The 22,787-nt window shown below is 32.4% G+C and overlaps 1 protein-coding gene across 1 annotated transcript in view; it reads left to right on the top strand.

Moving 5' to 3' along the window:
- The first annotated feature begins 1,212 nt into the window (after positions 1-1,212).
- LOC134701691 (U4/U6 small nuclear ribonucleoprotein Prp3-like) overlaps positions 1,213-22,787 on the top strand; it is a 32,963-nt gene continuing 11,388 nt past the window's right edge. The window contains exons 1-13 of the mRNA XM_063562825.1: positions 1,213-1,325; positions 5,276-5,427; positions 6,158-6,267; positions 6,975-7,085; positions 10,707-10,793; positions 12,530-12,651; positions 16,814-16,840; positions 18,094-18,187; positions 18,763-18,860; positions 19,455-19,542; positions 19,918-20,019; positions 20,949-21,007; positions 21,647-21,729. Of these exons, the coding sequence (XP_063418895.1) occupies positions 5,283-5,427; positions 6,158-6,267; positions 6,975-7,085; positions 10,707-10,793; positions 12,530-12,651; positions 16,814-16,840; positions 18,094-18,187; positions 18,763-18,860; positions 19,455-19,542; positions 19,918-20,019; positions 20,949-21,007; positions 21,647-21,729 (1,126 nt within the window). The 5' untranslated portion in view covers positions 1,213-1,325; positions 5,276-5,282. The remainder of the gene's footprint in view (positions 1,326-5,275; positions 5,428-6,157; positions 6,268-6,974; positions 7,086-10,706; positions 10,794-12,529; positions 12,652-16,813; positions 16,841-18,093; positions 18,188-18,762; positions 18,861-19,454; positions 19,543-19,917; positions 20,020-20,948; positions 21,008-21,646; positions 21,730-22,787) is intronic.

Below are 22,787 nucleotides of genomic sequence, written 5' to 3' on the forward strand. Positions count from 1 at the left end.
CCAAATCAGTATTTGTTGCATCTATATATAATACTAAATGAGTATAATCAATGTAAATAAGGTAATTTTTGGAAGAAAACCCCAAAATTTTGAAAAGAACCCACCCCCAATAATGTTGTACCATAACCCCAAAATCAATTCTAATTTTCCTCTTGTGTATTGAACCTTCTAGTAAAATTTCATAGAGATCCATTCACTTATACTCAAGTTATTGTCTAGAAACCAAATGTGTCTTCTTGAAAACAACTATGACACAAATGTATGACATGATTTAGCATTACTCGAAAGCAAACTTTTGTATGCTTGTATTTCCCATTTACATTCTCAATTTTATTTTGCTGCCATATAAAAACTTGAAACGTAAGCTACAGCATGTACATGTAACCAAAAAAAAATATGCAAGAAATGACATAAAACAGACTCTGAATTAGTACAAGAAATTGATGTAGAACTCACAAACTGAAGATAATCAGAAATACAAATGTTTTTTTTTATTCGAGTCAGATTCTTTTTATCGAAGCCCTTCAGCGCTATCAATTAAAATTATTTAGTCAAAACTTAACACTAGTATAAAGGTATATCATAACAAATTGGCAAATACAGCCTTATTACCTAAAAAAAAACTACTGTGTACAGAGTTACATGTGCGGTTTGGGAAGTTTTTATGTTTTTTTAGATATATAAAAGTTAAATTTATTTTGCATTTTGTGAAAGATAAAATCATTTTTGGTGAAGATCTGCCGATTCAAAATATTTTGTTTGTCGTATGCTTGAATAGATTGTTTATTCATCAATTTGGGAATCAGAATATTTTTTTCAGGAAAATACCATTACCCCTCATGCCTTTTCATGTTCAATGTTTGTTCCCTACACATTTTCCTTCTGAACTTATAATTTTATTTTAGACATAAACAATATATTAATGTAGCCTAGGACATTCGATCTGAACATGCATGAAGGACGTTAAACAACTAACAACCAATCAATATACTAGGACATTGTCTTAGTATGAAGCTGGGATTTAAGGTAGCGCCTTCCTCATATTAAAAAAATTTTAAATGAATTTACTTAAATATTCATAAAGTTTTACTTTTCTCATTAATTAATTTTCTAACATTATTTTCCTTATCAAGTTGCGCAAATCCCGGAACTTGCTTTTCCGTGTTGTTTTATTTATTATATAGTTTGTTGTTGTGTAAGTAATTTCAATTGGTCGAAACAAACCAGTCAACCAATCAGCGTGTCCGTTTCAAGAGGTATCGGCTAGCATTTCGACAATAACACGATCTTTTTTTCCAAAATACTGTTAAAAAATATAAAATACTGTAAGTAAACATGTCAGTGCAGCATATAATTCAGGTTGACACAATGATTTTGCCTGTATATAAAAATAGATAACTATCCAAATGCTGATATTTGTAAAACGAAAACCACAGTAACAAGTTTTCCTTGGAAATTATTCTGATTTCTGTATCTATAAAAATTATTTTGATATTTTACATTTTTTTGTATGGCCATCAATTATTTTTATATTTGACATCTTATTCAAAATACAATAAGAATTTGAGTTAATACTTAAGTAATATTTGTACCTTTCATGTGTAAACAGAGAACATGTTTCTCCTTGCAATATAAAATCATCTTTGACTAAACTTAGTCTAAAGCTTATTTGAGCTTATGTTTGTACTGTTTGTCAATATAACGAATCCAAATAAAGTTTTACTTACTTACTTGTTTACTATTCAGGGACCTCTGTGATACAAGACAATGTATTTACTGACTGAGCTCAACATGCTCAGTCAAGAAGAACTTCTCTATATTCATTGTACATGTATGTAACTATCCTGGCAGAGTTCTTCTTTTTTAACCATGATTTTATTGTTGGGCACCAATGTAATCTTAGAGCATGATTCTTTTCTCTATAATTATCGTAGTCGTTTGTCTCCTCTGGTACTTGAACCCAGGAGCCGTGAGTGAGCATGTATACATGTATCCACTGAGCTTTTTAAGTACTTCACTAGCTCAGGCTTAAATTAAAATATTGATTGTTTGCCCTTTACAGACTGACCCTATAACTTCGTTGCGCCTGAAAATCTTTTATTTGTATTTACCAGCAAGATTTTATTTTATTATATTTTTTCGTTCCTACCAAAAATCTTATATTTGTATTTCCCGCTCAAAACTATTTTATCCGGAATTCTCGGGTTTTATCTTTAACGTTTAAGGTCCAGTCCGTTTGGTATCACCTGAGCGTTTGACATGAACACTTGCATTTGAAGTTTCAAAGCATTTGTTTGAAATCGATGTTCAGAATGTGAACGCTTCCTGAAATTATGATATGACGTACGCTACTCTGCACCTTTATTCTTAAAGAGCAGGGTTCATTTACAAATAAGTTCGTTTGATACAAAATTATCAACGCGTGTACAAACTTATTTGTAAACGGACGTTGTATTCTATGTAGGGATGGCCTTTTGTAATTCACAGATCAGAAGAATGATTATGTTAACGATGCTGCTATATTATTTATATCTGATATGAATCAAAAGTGACAAAACCCTGTAAAGTGGAGAATATCTGGCAGTTAAATCGTCAAGTTGTCCAAACAGATCATTTATAAATGCGATGTAAAATACGTGACAATTGTCAGAGTTTTCAGTCTTGTAGCATTTTAATTGGAAACAAAGGCACACACGATGTTTTTAACACTCTAGGGACCTTTTCTACTAGTAATGTATGTCTGTCCAAACATATCTTATCAGTACAAAGTTATCTTTTACAGAAAATCTTAAGGTAAGCATACAAGGTAAGTAGTACAGAATATAAGTGCAAGTTCAAACTCTTCAAAGTTCCAGGCATATAAACGTTGAAGATATGCGGCACAGCTCTATATTTTAAAAACAAAATAGTACTGTGCATATGAATTAGCTTAACATTTTACATGATATTTTTTTTAAACTGATAGTCCCAGAAAACTTATTTGCAAAAACAAAAAGGACACAAATGACATTATGCAGAGTTTGTATCTATAAAATAAAATATTATACCCACCTGCCTACCATTGACAAATAATATACTGAGCCAAGTTATTTTTTTGGGGAAAAAAATAAAATATTTTACCTACCTACCTACCCTGTTTCAAAACATAGGGTCGGAAAAGGGCAAACAAACAATATTTTAATTTAGGCCTCAGTCGCTTATGCTGTTTTCACAATAAACATTTGAATCCACAAGCCAAAAACTCATTTTTAACAAAATTTTAGTTGGATTCTGTTGGCTTGTAGAGAAGAACTTCACAAGCCCAACAACAATTTTACAAGCCATGACTGTAGGACTTGTGGTTTAATGTGAAGACTGCAAGTTATGGCTGGTTATGTATCTATCACATATACCAATGACTTAATTCAGTGATATTGTTTGCCTTAAATTACTGGAGATTAAAGGCTTTTTCCCCTGGAGAAAAATCCCAATCTGAAAAAAAATGGCAAAAAATTGTTCCCAAAAAGACAATTTTTTCCCCAAACAGAATTTGTAGAGTTATTTTTCATAATAATGTCAGTAGTAATTGTGCATGAATACAAACTGAAATACACCCATTTATACGTTTTTCGTGCCTAAAATGACAATATATCCATATTTGAGGGTCTACATGAATGTGTCATCACTGATAATAAGGGGTCTAATTTCAAATGAGGGTTTACCTCTTGAAAGGGGATCTGCAATTTGAAGTTCCAGTAAAATTTATGGTTTATTATAAATTTCCCAATTTGATCAAAATGACGCATGTTTCCCAATAAAAAAAGGCAAAGGTAGTTTTCAAAAAAGCCAACAATATCAATTAGGGACAGTGTACATCAAATATGGAGTTCCAATTTTGATTTTATGAATAAATTGCCCAGTTGACCTGGTGTCATTCTAGAGAGATGTCAGGGTTCTTGCTAAGAATTTTTGAAGGCGAGTCCAGGGACTTGTCATTTTTGGACATGGTCAGTCCCATTGTAGGAAGAAGATATTTTATTGCAATATAATTTATTATTTTAGTCTCCACGACCTTATACATGTTATAGGGTAATGAAAAAATCATTAAATTCAGACTACTTTTAAACTTTTGGTACAAAATTATGATACATGTGTTCAGTTTATACACAACATTTCTTTATATCTTTTTTTTGACTCACCAATTTTCAAAATGGTGTGTCCAGACAGATTTTCATGAGTCCAGGACTCATGGACCCGCCTTAGTGAAAATTCTGATTTGTGAATTAAAGTTATTTGAATTTTGACATCTGAAAAAGCACCAGTCGTTAGATTATAAACGGTATATATTTAGGTAAAGATAGCATGAAATGCAATCAAAACCTTATGGGACTGACTTGATATCTAAATGTTCCAAGGCTTATCACTACCTTTTTTTGATACAAAAAAATCAAGCACATTGATCATGTTGATCAAAAACATTCTATACATCCTATCAGTCAACATTTCAAGAACTTTATGATTTACATATGCTCAGATATTCAAGGAAAAAAAATATTGAGACACTTGTCAAAAAAATTACAAATATGTAACATTTGCAAAGTGCATCAATCTAATATCTGTTATAAAAATAGAATGATGTCATTGTTAACATCATTTATTTATAAATTGGAGTTCTCTTTCCTTTGTCTAGAATTGCTGTTAAATCAACTACAACCAATGCAACAATTAATTTTACTTCCCACTGATAAATTGAAGTAATCTTTACCATTCAGTGCTTTCAAGCACGTGGATTATATGAGCATGATGAGGCAGGTGTTCAGTTCAGTTCAGTATAAAAAAAAGATGTGGTATTATTGCCGATGAGACAACTGTCCACCAGAGACCAAAATGACACAGACATTAACAACTAAAATGTATAGGTCACTGTATAGCCTTCAATGATGAGCAAAGCCCATACTGCACAATCAGCTTTAAAAGGCCCAGATAAGACAATGTAAAACAATTCAAACGAGAAAACTAACAACCTTATTTAAATAAAAAGATGAATGAAAAACAAATATGAAACACATAAACAAACGACAACCACTGAATTACAGACTCCTGACTTGGGACAAGAACATACATAAATAATGTGGCGGGGTTAAACATGTTAGCGGGATCCCAACGCTCCACCTAATCTGGGACAGTGGTATAACAGACCAATATAAGAACGAACTATAAAAATCCGTTTTACATTTGCCTTGGTTTTTTTTTAACTGCCTACAGCGCTTACAGTGCTTTGATTGTTATTTTGCAGAGAGAAAATGTCTTTATCCCGTAGAGAATGGGATGATATGAAATCCCAGTTGGAGGGGACTGTCAACAAATTTCTGGGATTTTCAGAGCCAAGTCTTGTTACTGCAGCATTGAATTGTATAGACAAAGGATATGAAAGAGACAAAGCAATTCGTAAGTAATATTAAAACAAAAGGGAGGTAATAAAAGAATAAAGGGACATAATTAAAGGAAATCAAAGAATAAATGGGGATAACTAAAGGTAATCAAAGAATACAGAAAGATAACTAAGAGCAGCATCAAATTATATAGATAAAGCATATGAAAAAAGAAACAAAGCTATTCATGAATTTCATGTATTTGTCAGAGTTTTCATTAGGGTGTTGTCATTTTTGTTAATGGTCAACCCAAAAAAATGAAGAAACAAGTACAAAATGTACATGTATATGCGTTGAATATCCAAAACATGTATGTTCAAACAAACTAAAAACATACAAGACTGACAAAGACCAGAGAATTGTCTAATTGGAAAAAACAAATGTAACATAAGACAGGTCTCCATAGATATTTCATTTAGCATCCTGGTATACAGGGAAAAAGACTAACAACAGTCAACAGTACACCAACACAACATATAAAAAATACATAGAATATATCATTGCTATTTTACAAAATTTTCGTTTTGAACTTGCTGACTGATAATTTCCTTTCTCAGTGAAGTCAAGTGATATTAAAATTATGGCTAGAAACTAAGGAGGCATGTGGTATGGCTAATGAAATTGATAAAAAATTGACAACGTCTTACGAGGTAAAATAGCGATTAACAGATTATCATTGATCAATGTCGTTGATATGATCAACAATAATCCATAAATATGCATCAATATTCTATTGTTATTTTTAGGGAAGTTATCAGAAATTCTGGACGACTCCCAATCAGAAAAATTTGCAGATAAACTGTTCAGAGTTTGGGACGAATTCAAAGCTAGTAGTAGAAAAAGACAAAAGAGAAAGGTAAGCTCAGTATGAATGAGGTAAACATATTTACCTCTCATACATTTATCATAAACTTAGTCGCACGATTTTATCATTTTTTCGCATAAAATTTTGTATAATCGTCAAAAAATTTATCATTTTGTAAGTGTTGTTGTGAAAATATGTCAGCTTATTAATGAGTGTGTTTTAAAGCCGAAGTTTAACAATTGTAAACAATAAACATTACAAAGAAGCATGGATATGCAGTAAGAGCTGCATAATCATTCTAAACTACTCGAAGGAATCGAAATTTGAAACAGAAAGTTTTGAATGAATTGAAATTTTTGACGGTTACCGGAAACGGAAATGAACAACATCTGAAAATCGTAAATTTCTAAAAATAAAAAAAATTGGGGCGGGACTATTTCAGAGCGGCGGGCGGGGATGAAAATCTATCTATTAATTTTAATTGGCCTAACAAAACTTTAAATTTTTCAAAAAATTAAGGATTATGTTATCCCAGGCATAGATTACCTTAGCCGTATATGGCACAACTTTTTTGGAATTTGGGATCCTTAATGCTCTTCAACTTTACACTAGTTTGGCTTTATAACTATTTTGATCTGAGCTTCACTGATGAGTCTTATGTAGACTAAAAAAGCTTCTGGTGAACTAAATTATTATCCTGGTACCTTTATTAACTATTGGTTCAGAAGTTTCATAATAAATGGTCTTATTATTTGTAGGAATATGAAAGTGCTGCATCCACAGAAGAAACAAAGAAAAAAAGAAAGTTTGTAGATGATACACCAGAGGCAGTTATAAACCCAAGTCCTGGTCAGCTGACCACAGATCAGGTAAAAATGGCAGTTAAAGGAAGTTTGCTCCTCTTTTTAGCTCACCTGGCCCGAAGGGCCAAGTGAGCTTTTCCCATCACTTTGCGTCCGTCGTCCGTCGTCGTCCGTCGTCGTTAACTTTTACAAAAATCTTCTCCTCTGAAACTACTGGGCCAAATCAAACCAAACTTGGCCACAATCATCATTGGGGTATCTAGTTTTAAAAATGTGTGGCGTGATCCGGTCATCCAACCAAGATGGCCGCCACGGCTAAAAATAGAACATAGGGGTAAAATGCAGTTTTTGGCTTATAACTCAAAAACCAAAGCATTTAGAGGAAATCTGACAGGGGTAAAAATGTTTATCAGGTCAAGATCTATCTGCCCTGAAATTTTCAGATGAATCGGTTAACCTGTTGTTGGGTTGCTGCCCCTGAATTGGTAATTTTGAGGAAATTTTGCTGTTTTTGGTTATTATCTTGAATATTATTATAGATAGAGATAAACTGTAAACAGTAATAATGTTCAGCAAAGTTAGATTTACAAATAAGTCAACATGACTGAAATGGTCAGTTGACCCCTTTAGGAGTTATTGCCCTTCATAGTCAATTTTTAACCATTTTTCATAAATCTAAGTAATCTTTTACAAAAACCTTCTCCTCTGAAACTACTGAGCCAAATTAATCCAAACTTGGCCACAATCATCTTTGGGGTATCTAGTTTAAAAATTGTGTGGCGTGACCCGGTCAACCAACCAAGATGGCCGCCACGGCTAAAAATAGAACATAGGGGTAAAATGCAGTTTTTGGCTTATAACTCAAAAACCAAAGCATTTTGAGGAAATTTGACATGGGATAAAAATGTTTATCAGGTCAATATCTATCTGCCCTGAAATTTTCAGATGAATTGGACAATCGGTTGTTGGCTTGCTGCTTTCCAATTGGTAATTTTTAAAGAAATTTTGCCGTTTTTGGTTATTATCTTGAATACTATTATAGATAGAGATAAACTGTAAACAGCAATAATGTTCAGCAAAGTAAGATCTACAAATAAGTCAACATGACCTAAATGGAGTTATTGCCCTTTATAGTCAATTTTTAACAATTTTCATTAATTCGGTAAATTTATGTAAATTTTTACCAAATATTTTTCTCTGTTACTAATGGGCAAGGTTCATTATAGATATAATTGTAAGAAGCAAGAACGTTCAGAAAAGTAAGAACTTCCAACACATCACCATCACCAAAATACAATTTTGTCATGAATCCATTTGTGTCCTTTAATATGCACATAGACCAAGGTGAGCGACACAGGCTCTTTAGAGCCTCTAGTTTTTTTAAATTTTTGTAAAATATTCAGAATCCTCTGCTTTTATCCATGTAGTTTCATTCAAAAATTTTGCCCCTTTAACCCTACTTTTCTATTCATAATTTTATTACATATAGTTTCAGAAGTCATAAAAATCTTATCAAAATCCTTGCTACTTTTTGTAGTTTTTGAAAGAAAAAAGGTGCCAATGTTAAATATATGAAAAATCTAAAAGTATTGCCCGCCAAATTCTAAATGGCTTATATCTTGAAAACAAACGCTCTGACCCTTCATTTTTTTCCTGCTTATTTGGATTCTTTATTTGTATACTATCAATTTGTAACAATCTTTTAAAAAGGTTGTTTTTTTTAAACAGAGCAGCGAACATCCTTAATGGTTCAAAATAAATATTGAAGAAAATGTGGTATGATTACCAATAAGACCAATATCCAACATGTCCCAAGCAGGTCTTCCAAACTTTTTCTGAGCCAGCCGGACATTTTATATCTGATCCGAATTTTAATCCCTAAGACAAAGTCACAAAAGGCAATTATGGTAATCAAATGGCCATCCCAATGATTGACACTAAATTAAAATCGATATTAAACTTTACTTTGATATGAATTTGATGTTCTGACATAAACTGTTAAAATTGGCATTGCATCATTCAAAGTGTGCACATCAGCGTGCTCATATCTGCATTAGACTCTTTATTTGTGCAAAATGAAGTTGTCTAGAACTGTATTTTTGTTTTTAAAGTCGCATTTTTCAAAACCGGATGTTGAATTGACAATGGTAAAACATGGACCCGAAACGGATACGTAAAATCCGTGTACGTTAACATAGAACTACTGAGCGAAGAAGCTCTTTCCACGTTATTTCTTCAACATATACTTGAAATGAACGTAAGATACAGGTATCAATGATAGTTTTAGCATTTTTGAAGAAATGTAGGATGCATAATTGAATTTCCCACCTGTGCACATGTGCACACGTGTTCTTATTCATACAACGTAGTTCTGACGATTTTTCATTTAAAACATTTTTAAATGATTTATCAAATCATTGTTTATAAATTTTATTTATTTTATATTTTAAATCAATTAGATACAAGCTGCTGAAATGTACGAAAATAATTGTGAATGGACCGATTAATTTATACGATGTCCGGTACTGAAAATAGTTTACCTGTCACCTGAGCAGGTAGTTTTCAGCTGTCCAACAACTAATTAGCCTTCATTAAAATTAGAAAGTATTGAAGTAGGCGTTTTTTTTATAGTAATTTTAAATCATCATGTCACTTTTATGACCGGAAATGTATGACTGTTAAAGGCAAAATGTTGGGTCAAAAGATTGTAAATGTATATGTTAAAATGACCGAAAAAGCCTTTGAAACTCAAATTAGATGACCGCTTCATGCTTTGCCCAGCCGGTCTTTTACCGGACATATATAGATTTAAACAATGACTTTTATTAGGTCCTATATTTGTTCTTTATAATATTGTGTCTCCTAAAAAATATTGCACCTGCTTTTTTGTACTGTACGAGTACAAAAATATGGCCTACTTTTAGAAAAAATGCATGTTTACATTTTACAAATTTAGCCAATTCACATTTATACACCTATGGACAAATCAAGAGATGTTTCCAAAACTGTAAATATTACCTTTTTGCACCTGGCCTGATCGCTCTTCCATATCAAAATCAGTTTTAAGTAAAACATCTAAAAATTTATTTCAGCTTTTCTTTCATTTCCACCACATTAATCTAAGAAATGTATGACATGTATGAGAAAAGGAAAGGAAAAACTATATTCTTAGACGGAAAGCCAAACAACAGTAAACAAAACAGAACATAGAAAAATAAAGACTTGGCGTCCATAATCATTGAACTATACATTTTTGTTTAAGGGCCAGCTGAAGCACGCCTCTTTGTATGGGGATTTCTTGCTGCATTGAAGACCCTTCAGTTGTTGTCTGCTCTATGGTCGGGTTGTTGTCTCTTTGATACATTCCCCATTTCCATTCTCAATGTCTCATATTTCTCAATGCATTGTTAACAATTTCACATATTTCTCAATCTATTGTTAACAGTTTTTCATATTTGTCAATCTTTTGTTAAACAGTTTCACATAATTTTCAATCTGTTTGTTAACAGCTTCACATATTTCACATATTTCTCAATCTATTGTAAACTCCTTCACATATTTTTCAATCAATTGTTTACAGCTTCACATATTTTTCAATCTAGTGTTAACACTTTCACATATTTCTCAATCTATTGTTATCAGTTTCACATATTATTGTTAACAGTTTCACAAATCTTTTGTTAACAGATAAAGAAGATGATGACCAATGCCACAAAAATGATAGAAGAAAGAAAAGCCCAGTTAGCTGTTACCATGCCAATTAAACAACCATTGGTTTGTATTAAACAAAATGTGCTGTGCCTATGGAAAGATTTCATTTAAGGGCTATTCCAGAAAAAAATGTATGGGGGGGGGGGGGGGGGGGGGGGGGTTGGAAGGCACATTGTATTAATAATACATGGATGATGGGTATCAGAGCAACTTTTCACACTATAATGCACTATGATTCTTAATTACAATTATATGGGTGGTGGGTGCTGACAAAAACTGCCTTCCAACCCCCCATACATTTTTTTATGGAATAGCCCTAATGCAAATGAATATCAATACATTATGGTCGAAAAATTCTAAGCAAAATGTGTAACTGTTTGAAAATTGAGTTGATATATAAATAACCATACAAAACAGATCAATATTCTACCTTTATTTTGTATTTTAAAGTTCCATAATCAATCAAAATCTCATACATGTAAATACTAGCACTTTCATAAAGCTGATTTCTATAGCTATCTGATGCACCTCAAATGTTGTTTGTTATAACCCATGCTTTTTAAAGCAGGGTTATACTGTGATTAGGACTCAGTCAACAACTGCTCAAGAACCATGCACCATAGTTGTGTGAATCTTTCACAAAACCTTACTCACATGGTTTTCATTTCCTCGTCTTAATTATATAGGGTTTACTTTTTGGATAACTTGGACTTCATGATAATTGCATACTATAGTAAACATTTGTATTCACCTTAACACCATCCTTTAACATAAATTTCTCAGAAAATGGCCTATGTACACCTACGATTTTGTTTTGGTTCAAATTATACTGGAGGATATTTTTACCAAAGCATGGATCTTTGCCATTGCCCTAATAACAATTCATTGAAAATTTCTCACAATCTAAATTGCCATTGTGCACTTCATAATTTGTTTTGGTCTGAATTATTTGCAGTGGGGACATGGACTACTGTGAAAGTACTTTAATTCGTGGGTATCAATTTTCGTGGTTTGATCAATATTAACATGTTCGTGGGTTTTTAAATTCGTGGATTTTAGTTTTCTAATAAAAAATTAAAAAAAATTAAAATTAAAGCCTTTAGAAACGAAGGTTACAAAGAGTCTTGATTGAAGGAAATTGCAAAGTAAACATTGACCTGTGTAAATCGTAGTGATAACATTAATAAACACATGATAAAGTGATCAACAAATTAAAGACCATCAAAGGTGTTAATTAGGCCATAAACATGTCACCTAAAGAAAACAGTAACATAAACAAATCCTTGAAACGTATCTTGAATTCTTATCAAAATCATGCCCAGCATGAAGTTATTATTTTCCATATGTACGAGAACTATGAGGATATAAAATGAACACTTTATCAGACTGGCATATCAATACTGGAAATCTGACTTTCGTCGATCAAAAATATTTTTATGAGAATAAAAAGATCAAAAGTTGTACAGTTAAGGTTATTAAAGATTACATAGATATAATCCTGCATGCGGTTGTAGTTCTGTGACTGCTATTAAAGTATTTTCAGATTTGGCGTTATTCAATATTTCTTTAGATCATATCAATAGTCAAAGCTACCGATGGGGATTTTTCCATGACTTGATTTGGACAATGGTTGTTTTATTTCGTTGGACACTTAAATTCGTGGATAAGGTCATCCACGAAAACCACGAAAATTGGTACCCCACGAATAAAAGTACTTTCACAGTACTTAATAATTGTCATTAATAAACAGTTTGTTGAAATTTCTCGCATTCTTACCCATGTATTGGTATTGATTTCAGCCCCAGTTGTCCCGTGATGAAATGTTGATGAATGAAGCCATGGAAAAAGTTAGGAAAACACAGGAACTACAGTCGAGGATTCAGAAACAGATATCTGGCCTAGGAACAGCAGTTCCTGGAATGTAAGTAGCTCTATCAGCCCTCAGTTCTCAGATACTTACAATGTATATATGCATGTATATGAAAACAGGCAGTTGTTGAGTTAAGCTAAAAAAAGAATTCAACATTACTGTAAAACAACTTACTTTCGCGGATACTTTATTTTGAGTTAAGGGCATCCGATACAGTTTCAAGGGAGTTAACTCTTGGCGCGAAGTTATAGCATTTGAATTCCCGCAAAACGTACATTTTTGCGGGACGTAATGCGTGTAATGTTCCGTAATAAGAAAGGTAATGTGGAATGTTGATGCTCCAATTTCTGTTTCTCCCGCATGCTAACTTCTACATCATTAATATTAGTGCATTCGATTCTAACAGGATAACAGTCTAATAACATTATTAGAAATAAAACAAATTACTGTTTCTTTGAGATCTTCAACAAAATATCGTATAGTGAGCAATCTCAAGACGACTGACCCTTTTGATGCATGTCAATTATCATTTTTATTATCATTTATCATCCATGATTGACATTGTATTACAGCACAGGAAACCATTGATATTTTAAAACTAATATGGAAAATGTAGGTAAACGGCGCTAATATAAACAATGACACTATTTTTATAAAAAAACAAAGTTCTTATTTCTTCCACGTTGCACGTAGTTTATCTAACAAAAGGCAATAGCCAACAATATGTTTACACATCCGTAAGAATTTTGATGGGACATATTATGGTATTCAAATGCCCACGTCTGTCTGTCCGTCGTAAACATGGTACAGCATATATCCAAAATCATAAGACGACGGGCGTATCATGCGCTTGTAGCGCAACTGTTTATTTTTTTATTTTTTTTAATATTTTTTATAAATTTATAAGAGAAATGACGGAATGACAGCAAAAAGAGTGCAATTTCCAATATAATCAATATTTCCAAATGGCATAACTCTTTTAAAGCATAGTTGATATGCACTGATTTTCGAGCGTGTCCATACGATATCAGTTTAATTATTGGAAAGTTAACAAGAATTGTACACTTGAAAAATTTAATTAACCAGAAGGTCCAGAAGGACAGACAGAGGAATGGACGTGCGATATTTTATGTACGCGCTATATGGTGAAAAAAAAAAAATAGTTATGTACGCACTATATGGTGAAAAAAATAAAGTTATTGAACACCGCTATGAGAGAAGGATTTTAATCGAAACTAATCCAATCATATTTGCCAAATACAAAAAATCAAAGTTATAGTTTCATTGTTTGGACAAAAGCATTCTTAAGCAAATTGAAGACTTCTCCTTTATAAGATTTTGCTTTTGTTTTCTGACCACATGAAACAGAAGATGGTATAATTGCCAATGAGACAACTCTCAACAAGAGACAAACATGACACAGAAATTAATTACTACAGGTCACCGTACGGTCTTCAACAATGAGCAAATCCCAAATCGTATAGTCAGCTATGAAAGATCATGAAATGATAATGTAAAACAATTCAAACGAGAAAAGTAACGGCCTTATTTATGTTCTACAATTCATGTAAAAAAAGAAGGTCCATGTGTAGGATAATTAATGCTGAGTTTACGCGTAATTCGAATTCGATTCGCATTAACTAATTCGAATTAGTTTAATTTGCATTCAAAATGTTTTACGTACTAATGTAAATTCTAATTCGAATTGCAATGCGCGTTAAATTTGATTTACTGTCCATACGTTAACTTTTAATTCGTATCAACAAAACCGGATTTCTCAGTGATTAAAACATGTAAACCGTAAATAAAAGGATTTTAAGGAATATTTGTAATAAAACAGCAGCCCATCAAACAAAACAAAATAAATCTAGAGGTCAACATACGGTATGAAATAATATACGAGTGTGAACAGTAAATGTACCTGTATGTCAAGTTCTAAAAGTTACACAAAGTCATGTTACAAGCAATATTTATACATCTGAAAAATGTCTCCAGTCATTTGCAGAGATAATGTCGAAATTGTCTGCCAACGACATTGTGCACTTTAGCGCTAACGTTGAGGTTACAAAGGGGGGACGCAATTTTTAGAATAAATCGCGTTTATCATGGAATCAAGCACGGTGACCTATATTTTTTATTTGGGATTTGGAGAAAGCATGACAAAATGCAATTTATGCAGAAAAATTATAAAAATGACATTTTCAGAAACAGTTTATTTCAATTTTTTAGGTTTAAAAAAATACCACTTTGAGCATCTGGTCCGTAATGACCAGCAAGGCTTGAATAATTGTAAAGTTATTCATGTAGTGATTTATTTTTTTCCTTTTTATACGACCGCAAATTTTGAAAAAATTTTCGTCGTATATTGCTATCACGTTGGCGTCGTCGTCGTCGTCGTCGTCGTCGTCGTCCGAATACTTTTAGTTTTCGCACTCTAACTTAAGTAAAAGTGAATATAAATCTATAAAATTTTATCACAAGGTTTATGACCACAAAAGGAAGGTTGGTATTGATTTTGGGAGTTTTGGTCCCAACATTTTAGGAATTAGGGGCCAAAAAGGGCCCAAATAAGCAATTTCTTGGTTTTCGCACCATAACTTTAGCTTAAGTTAATAGAAATCTATGAAATTTTGACACAAGGTTTATGACCACAAAAGGAAGGTTGGTATTGATTTTGGGAGTTTAGGTCCCAACAGTTTAGGAATTAGGGGCCAAAAAGGGACCCAAATAAGCATTTTTCTTGGTTTTTGCACCATAACTTTAGTATAAGTAAATAGAAATCTATGTAATTTAAACACAAGGTTTATGACCATAAAAGGAAGGTTGGTAATGATTTTGGGAGTTTTGGTCCCAACAGTTTAGGAATAAGGGGCCCAAAGGGTCCAAAATTAAACTTTGTTTGATTTCATCAAAATTGAATAATTGGGGTTCTTTGATATGCCAAATCTAACTGTGTATGTAGATTCCTCATTTTTGGTCTTGTTTTCAAATTGGTCTACATTAAAGTCCAAAGGGTCCAAAATTAAACTTAGTTTGATTTTAACAAAAATTGAAATCTTAGGGTTCTTTGATATGCTGAATCCAAACATGTACTTAGATTTTTGATTCTGGGCCCAGTTTTCAAGTTGGTCCAAATCAGGATCTAAAATTATTATATTAAGTTTTGTGCAATAGCAAGTCTTTTCAATTGTACAGTATTGCGCAATGGCAAGAAATATCTTATTGCAAAATATTGTGAAATAGCAATTTTGTTTTTAATTAGAGTTATCTTTTTTTGTCCAGAATAGTAAGCAAGAAATATCTAATTGTAAGATTTTTTTTTATTTGGAGTTATCTTTCTTTGTCCAGAATCAACTTAAATCTTTGTTATATATACAATATACAATGTATATTCACTTTTTACTACCAACTGATAAATTAAAATAATCTTTACCATTCAGTGATAACAAGCAGTTTTTTTTACATCTTAATATTTTATGATGTATTTAAATGAGTAGTAATTGTTGCAAACTCCATTAGAAATTTTAATTGAGATTAGTTTTGGAATAAGGGAAAGGGGGATGTGATTAAAAAAATTGGGTTCAATTTTCTCATTTGAAATTTCATAAATAAAAAGAAAATTTCTTCAAACATTTTTTTTGAGAGGAATAATATTCAACAGCATAGTGAATTGCTCTAAGAGAAAACAAAAATTTTAATTTCATTAGAACACATTCATTCTGTGTCAGAAACCTATGCTGTGTCAACTATTTAATCACAATCCAAATTTAGAGCTGAATCCAGCTTGAATGTTGTGTCCATACTTGCCCCAACCGTTCAGGGTTCAACCTCTGCGGTCGTATAAAGCTACGCCCTGCGGAGCATCTGGTTGTCACTTATCACAGCTTCAGATTGAACCCGATCTTAATAATTTACGACGACAAATATCTGCTCTAAAAAGATTTTAACATTGCCTATTTTTTTTATAAAACTGCACAAAACCATGCATGTAATCAAAAATCCACAAAAATGAAAACTAAAGAAAATAAATTAATCCACAGTGGCTTGGGTTACTCGTGTGCCTAACCTAAAGATTTTAAAAATCATTTCTTTTTATTCATAATAAGAATTTAACATTCATGAACCTTAGAAACATTGGAATTTAATATACAAAATGTATGTAATAAACTAGTTTGTGTTTATGGTTGTAATATTTATTGGTTTTTCATTTCAGAAAAAGTGTGCCTGGTGGTTTAGCAAAGTAAGTTAATAAGATTTATAATTATAAGTTTAGATCACAATGGCTGCTTCTATTTAAATTTATAGACTATTCCCTAAAATTAGAAGCTGTCACCTTTAAATGAGGTTGTCACTGAAACACCCTCTCTTTGATAAGGGCTATTCCAGGAAAAAATGTATTGGGGGGGTTGGAAGGCACATTGTATTAATAATACATGGGTGATGGGTATCAGAGCAACTTTTCACACTATAATCAGTCAGAGATATAACTCTATAGGTTTATTACAGAAAATAACTTATGTATGTTATTACAGATACTTTTCTTTAAATTTCTAAATCTGTAATAACATATGTTTATCATTTGTAAAATAATTTAATCTATAGTGGACTCTAGGAAACTCTTGAGACTTTGCGCAGAAACTAAATGCATTGCCTTGATAATTAATTTTTAAACTGAATTACTGTGGATTCATTATTATTCGTTGGATACCAATTTTCGTGGATTTCGTGGGAACAGTTGAATCACGAAATTAAAGTTTTCCTCAATCCACGAAAATTGGTACCCACGAAAATAAATGAATCCACAGTAATACATTTTTGATTAACCATGGTTAATCAATGAGACAAGGCTATTACGGAATTAACTTAGCTGTGATAACAAGGTTTAGTTATTAAAGGAATGTAACTTATTATACAAGACACTTGGGAATTACTGAGAAACTTGCGCAGAACCTCATTACATGCTCTGGTTATTATTTCTTACAATAAATTTAAATACATTGTAATTAAGCATGATTTATGTCTGAGCAAATGCTTTGAAGTGATAAAGAGAAGCCGTGATAACAACCTTTAGTTATTACAGGCATATTTTTTTCTGTAATAACATATAGTTGTACTATTCAAAATTGGAATACTATGAACTGTTATATCTTTCAATAGTTAAGTATACATTAAGATAATAGTAATATAAATAAAACTTGTATACATTTCAACGAAACTTATGATGTATATTGTCCCTTTGAAACATGTAACATACATATGTTATCACAGTTCTTTGATTTTTTAGTCCACAATAACAAATGTATGTTATTTTCCTGTAATAACCCTATAGAGTTATATCCTGACTGATAATGCACTATAATTCTCAATTACAGTTGTCTGGGTGGCGGGTGCTTACATGGATATATGGTCAATAGGAGATGACACTGAATAAAATACATTTATTTGATTTTTAACTGATATATATGAACATTTGTCTTTTTCTTTGTATTTCAGTCCCCCACCACTGATTTTAGACAGAGAAGGACGAACCATTGACTCAGCCACAGGAGAAGTTATACAGCTTACACAACACACGCCAACACTAAGGGTAAGAATAACTTCTTTGAACTTTGCACATTGACATCCACTGAGCTGTGCTGTGCTTATTGTAGCTGAAGCCTGCCTCCGCTGTATTGAAGACCAATGGGTGAACTCATGCTGTTTTCTGCTCTTTGGTCATGTTGTCTCCCTGACATATTCCCCATTTCCAATCTCAATTTCAGTGTAATTTTTGTATTGCCTGCAATGAAAGTTGAGGAAAGCGAGACTTATGATGGCGGTGGTACAGATTTGGAGACGTCAACCATTTTAAAGTTGTCTGCTTAATTTAGTTTGATAGTTGTGATAGATCAATGATATTTTCTTTAAAGTTGCATGTTCCAGTAACTTTGAACTAATTATAAGAAATGTTGATGCCTATAAGATAGTCTTTATCTAATTTTATGCTCACGGCAAGACATATTCCTGTGTCAACTATTTATAATTCATCTGTCTACAGATAAATGCAGAGTTTATTTTAGCAATTGCTTATTTGATTTCTAAGTATTAAAAATTTGTGACTGTAAAACCAAAGATTGATAGTAGCAAATTATTGTAATACAAAATATATTCTTTTTTTCACAGGCAAACATCAGGGCAAAGAAAATCAAAGATTTTAAGGGAATTCTTGAGAAACCTCCGGAGGAAATAACTGAGGGCAACTTCTTTGATCCTAGAGTTGAGTATGTATTAATAAAGGGAGATGTTTATTATTTAAATTAGACAGCAACCCAACGACACAACACAACAAAAGACATCCAGAGGTTAACATAGACATTAGCAATCAATAATTTCTTAACAAAATATTATTTTGGCCAATAAGTGACGATGCAAGAATGATAAATGTATAATTAAACTTTACAATAAAGCTCCTCTGAAGAAGGTCAATGAAGGACTGAAACTGGTCAGACTATGAACCATTGTAAGACTCTGTTAATTGTATGTTTTCACAGTTTACATTTTCACATTTCTACATAAGAAAATGGCGGTACCAAGTCAGGAATAGGACAATTGTTATCCATTTGTTTGGTGTGTTTGAGCTTTTGATTTTGACATTTGATATGGGACTCTCTGTTTTGAATTTTCCTCAGAATTTATTATTTTTGTTATTTTACTTTTTTTACAGCATTGCCTATACTTTTTATTTGTCATAAATTCATTTTTACTGATACACATAGTTTGAATGGTTTCATTTAACAAAATCAGTAATGTTGTGATTAGATCTATGTTAGTAATTCCTCTCTATTACTGATCTATATTTTAAACTTTATTTACAGTGTGAAAGCTGCACAGAGACCCAAAAGAGGATTTAAATTTCACGAGAAAGGAAAGTTTGAGCAAGTGGCACAAAGATTAAGGACAAAAGTAAGTAGGATGTTTCTCTACTTTCATTTTGACTTCTGTCAACAACAAAAAACTAGAAATAAGAAAAAGAAGATGTGGTATGATTTCAGTGAGATAACAATCCACCAAAGTTCAAAAAAAGTGGATTCAACTATAAAGCTTAAATTTAATGAAAGAGAAATTTGGTAAAAAACAAACAGAAGTCTACGGCTTACTTTTTCTGTTATAATACAACTAAAAGATTAAGATTGTAATAAAATCTGGAAAATTCAAACAGTGCAATGACATAGATATCAACTTCGTCAAGAAACAACAACCACTGAACATCATGAACATAATGTCCATGTATTCATTAATGTAACTAAAAGACAAATAACTTTGATATTTATATTTCAGGCACAGCTAGAAAGATTGCAGAATGAAATTGCTTATACTGCAAAGAGGACTGGTATTGCATCAGCAGCAAAATTAGCAACAATAGCTCCAAAGAAAGAATTAGTAAGTTCTCAATGCAGAATGGTGACAGACTTATTGTGTGTTTTTTGGGGGGCGTTTTCATTAATAGGGTATGGCAACAGACTTATCACGCTATGATTTAAGAAAGCGTGACACACAATGAGCCAAATAGAAGATAAGAAGTCGTAAGTGTTTGTGTTTATATGATTACAGAAGGCACCATTGATCCAAGTTTGCAATATTCCTCATTTTGATTCGGTACCACTCAGGGCTTTTTTAAACAGCTCCACACTAAACAGGACAACCTGCCGAAAATGCTGAAAATATCCAATATAAAGTCTGTTGCCATTCTACACGCTGAAGTTTTTATCAAAAATATTACCAAGCACAAAAGTCATGCAGTGGTCAATATCTGTTCTCAACACTGTTTGTCCTAAAATGAGTTACTGTAAACCAACTTATTTTCGCGGATACTTTATTTCGCGTTTAGCCCTTTCGAGTCCATTTCGCGGCAAATTTAATTTCACGATTTTCTAATTAACTTGATGTTGTCAAATAACGAAAGATCCAAGTTTTACATATTGGCGACGATTTAACTTCGAGATATTTTTTTACTCGTGAAAGTTGCTAAAATAAATCGCCCGCGAAAAATTAGTTGGTTTACAGTATATTTATGAGATTGAACAAGAGTTATAGGAACAGTTTTTAAAGGGAATAATTTGAGTGGTAAATTTAGGAATAGAAGAAAAATAATTTGAATTTGAAATTTGAAGTTTACTTACGAATCTGCTGTTGCTGTAGAATTATAAGGACACAAACCTCAAGCAATTTGGAAACTTAAAATATAGCATGAAAGAAAAACTATTAACAAAATAAAAAGAAAGGAAGTCATGCTTCAGTTACCTTGTTTTTTTGTTAGGTACATTGTTCAAAATGAAATGGGTTTTGAGAGACATGTTTTTGCTTTACAGAGTGAAGGAGAAATACCAGACATAGAATGGTGGGATACATATATTTTACCCTCACACACGTAAGTACACATACATTTTACCCTCACACACGTAAGTTCACATATATTTTACCCTCACACACGTAAGTTCACATATATTTTACCCTCACACACGTAAGTACACATACATTTTACCCTAACACACATGTATAAGTTTTATTACACACATATTTTACTATCACATTATTAGTACGTTTATTTACACATTCATATTTTAATCGGACTTCAAATTTTATGGAACATATGCACAGTGCTAAGAACCAAACCTCTTAGAGTTGGGATTTGTGTAATTTGTGAGAGCTATGCCCCTTATTTTGTCGTTACTGCACTCTTGATAGATTTTCCTTCCAACTCCATTCAAACTGAAGTTTGCATCAAAAGCTCCCAAAAAATATTATTAGCAAGCTTGAGTGGTGGCATTCATGTCCTTAGACACAACATCATTGGGAATTCCACTTATTTTCTGTGCTGCTTTTCGAAAATAATAAACCCAAAATAAATTAACATATACACAATACTTAAGCCACAAAACTCAGATTAAGTAAGAATTTGTGTATCATCACTTTTACAGTTTTTGAGTTGTCACTTTATAAATAAGCAGGGGCATCATCTGGGTCCATGGACACATCCCCAATTTATTTGTTTAACCTTCTTTTGCAGGTACAATGATTTAGAGAATCTTGTGGAGTCATTAACTGGTATAACAAACCTTGTAGAACATCCAATACAGATGAAACCTCCAGGTATTTATTTGTGAGGGTGTGAGGGGGGGGACAATAATTTAGATGACCTGTCAGAGTTTTTGACTAGTATCACAAACCTTGAAAAACATCCCATAAAGATGACACATAAGAATGAACACAAAAATCTACCAACCATACATCCTGGTCACGTCACCAATGTCATGATTGTATATAGTGTAGAATGTGTTGTGTTTATTTGAAAGATGTAGATAAAATTATGGATGACAATGACATTAACACCAGGACTTTATATAGGTAGCGCTTATAAATATATTTATATATCCCACAGTACTATGAAAGTCTTTAACCTCAACAAGGGCTTGAATGATTTAAATGATCTGTCAGAATCATTAACTGATATTACAGAACATCCAACAGGGATCTCCATGGCCTGTTTAATGATGGCGCCCCGCCATCGTTCAAATGTCTTGCGCCATTGTCAAATGACTCGCGCCATCGTTCAATTGTCTTCCGCCATCGTTCAAAACTGTGATCATTTTTATAGCCTGACGCCATTTTTTAGCAATTATAATCAAATGCATGTAATTACATAACCCTCAGGCCTTTTTTAAATGATCTGACTGAATGGCCACCTTTTCTCCTAGCTCTGTAAATCTGTTATATAAATTTGAGCCTAGAACGAGGAGGAGTTATCTATATTTAATTTTCTGTTGTATATCATTTCCTTAGCTGAGCCTGAGCCTAGAACTAGGAGGAATAATCTATATTTAATTTTCTGTTGTATATCATTTCCTTAGCTGAGCCTGATAAGGACTAGGAGGAATAATCTATAATTAATTTTCTGTTGTATATCATTTCCTTAGCTGAGCCTGAGCCTAGAACTAGGAGGAATAATCTATATTTAATTTTCTGTTGTATATCATTTCCTTAGCTGAGCCTGAGCCTAGAACTAGGAGGAATAATCTATATTTAATTTTCTGTTGTATATCATTTCCTTAGCTGAGCCTGAGCCTAGAACTAGGAGGAATAATCTATATTTAATTTTCTGTTGTATATCATTTCCTTAGCTGAGCCTGAGCCTAGAACTAGGAGGAATA

The sequence above is a fragment of the Mytilus trossulus genome, unplaced genomic scaffold (genome assembly GCF_036588685.1).
Source record: "Mytilus trossulus isolate FHL-02 unplaced genomic scaffold, PNRI_Mtr1.1.1.hap1 h1tg000249l___fragment_2___debris__unscaffolded, whole genome shotgun sequence".
In the NCBI taxonomy this organism is placed as follows: Eukaryota; Metazoa; Mollusca; class Bivalvia; order Mytilida; family Mytilidae; genus Mytilus; species Mytilus trossulus.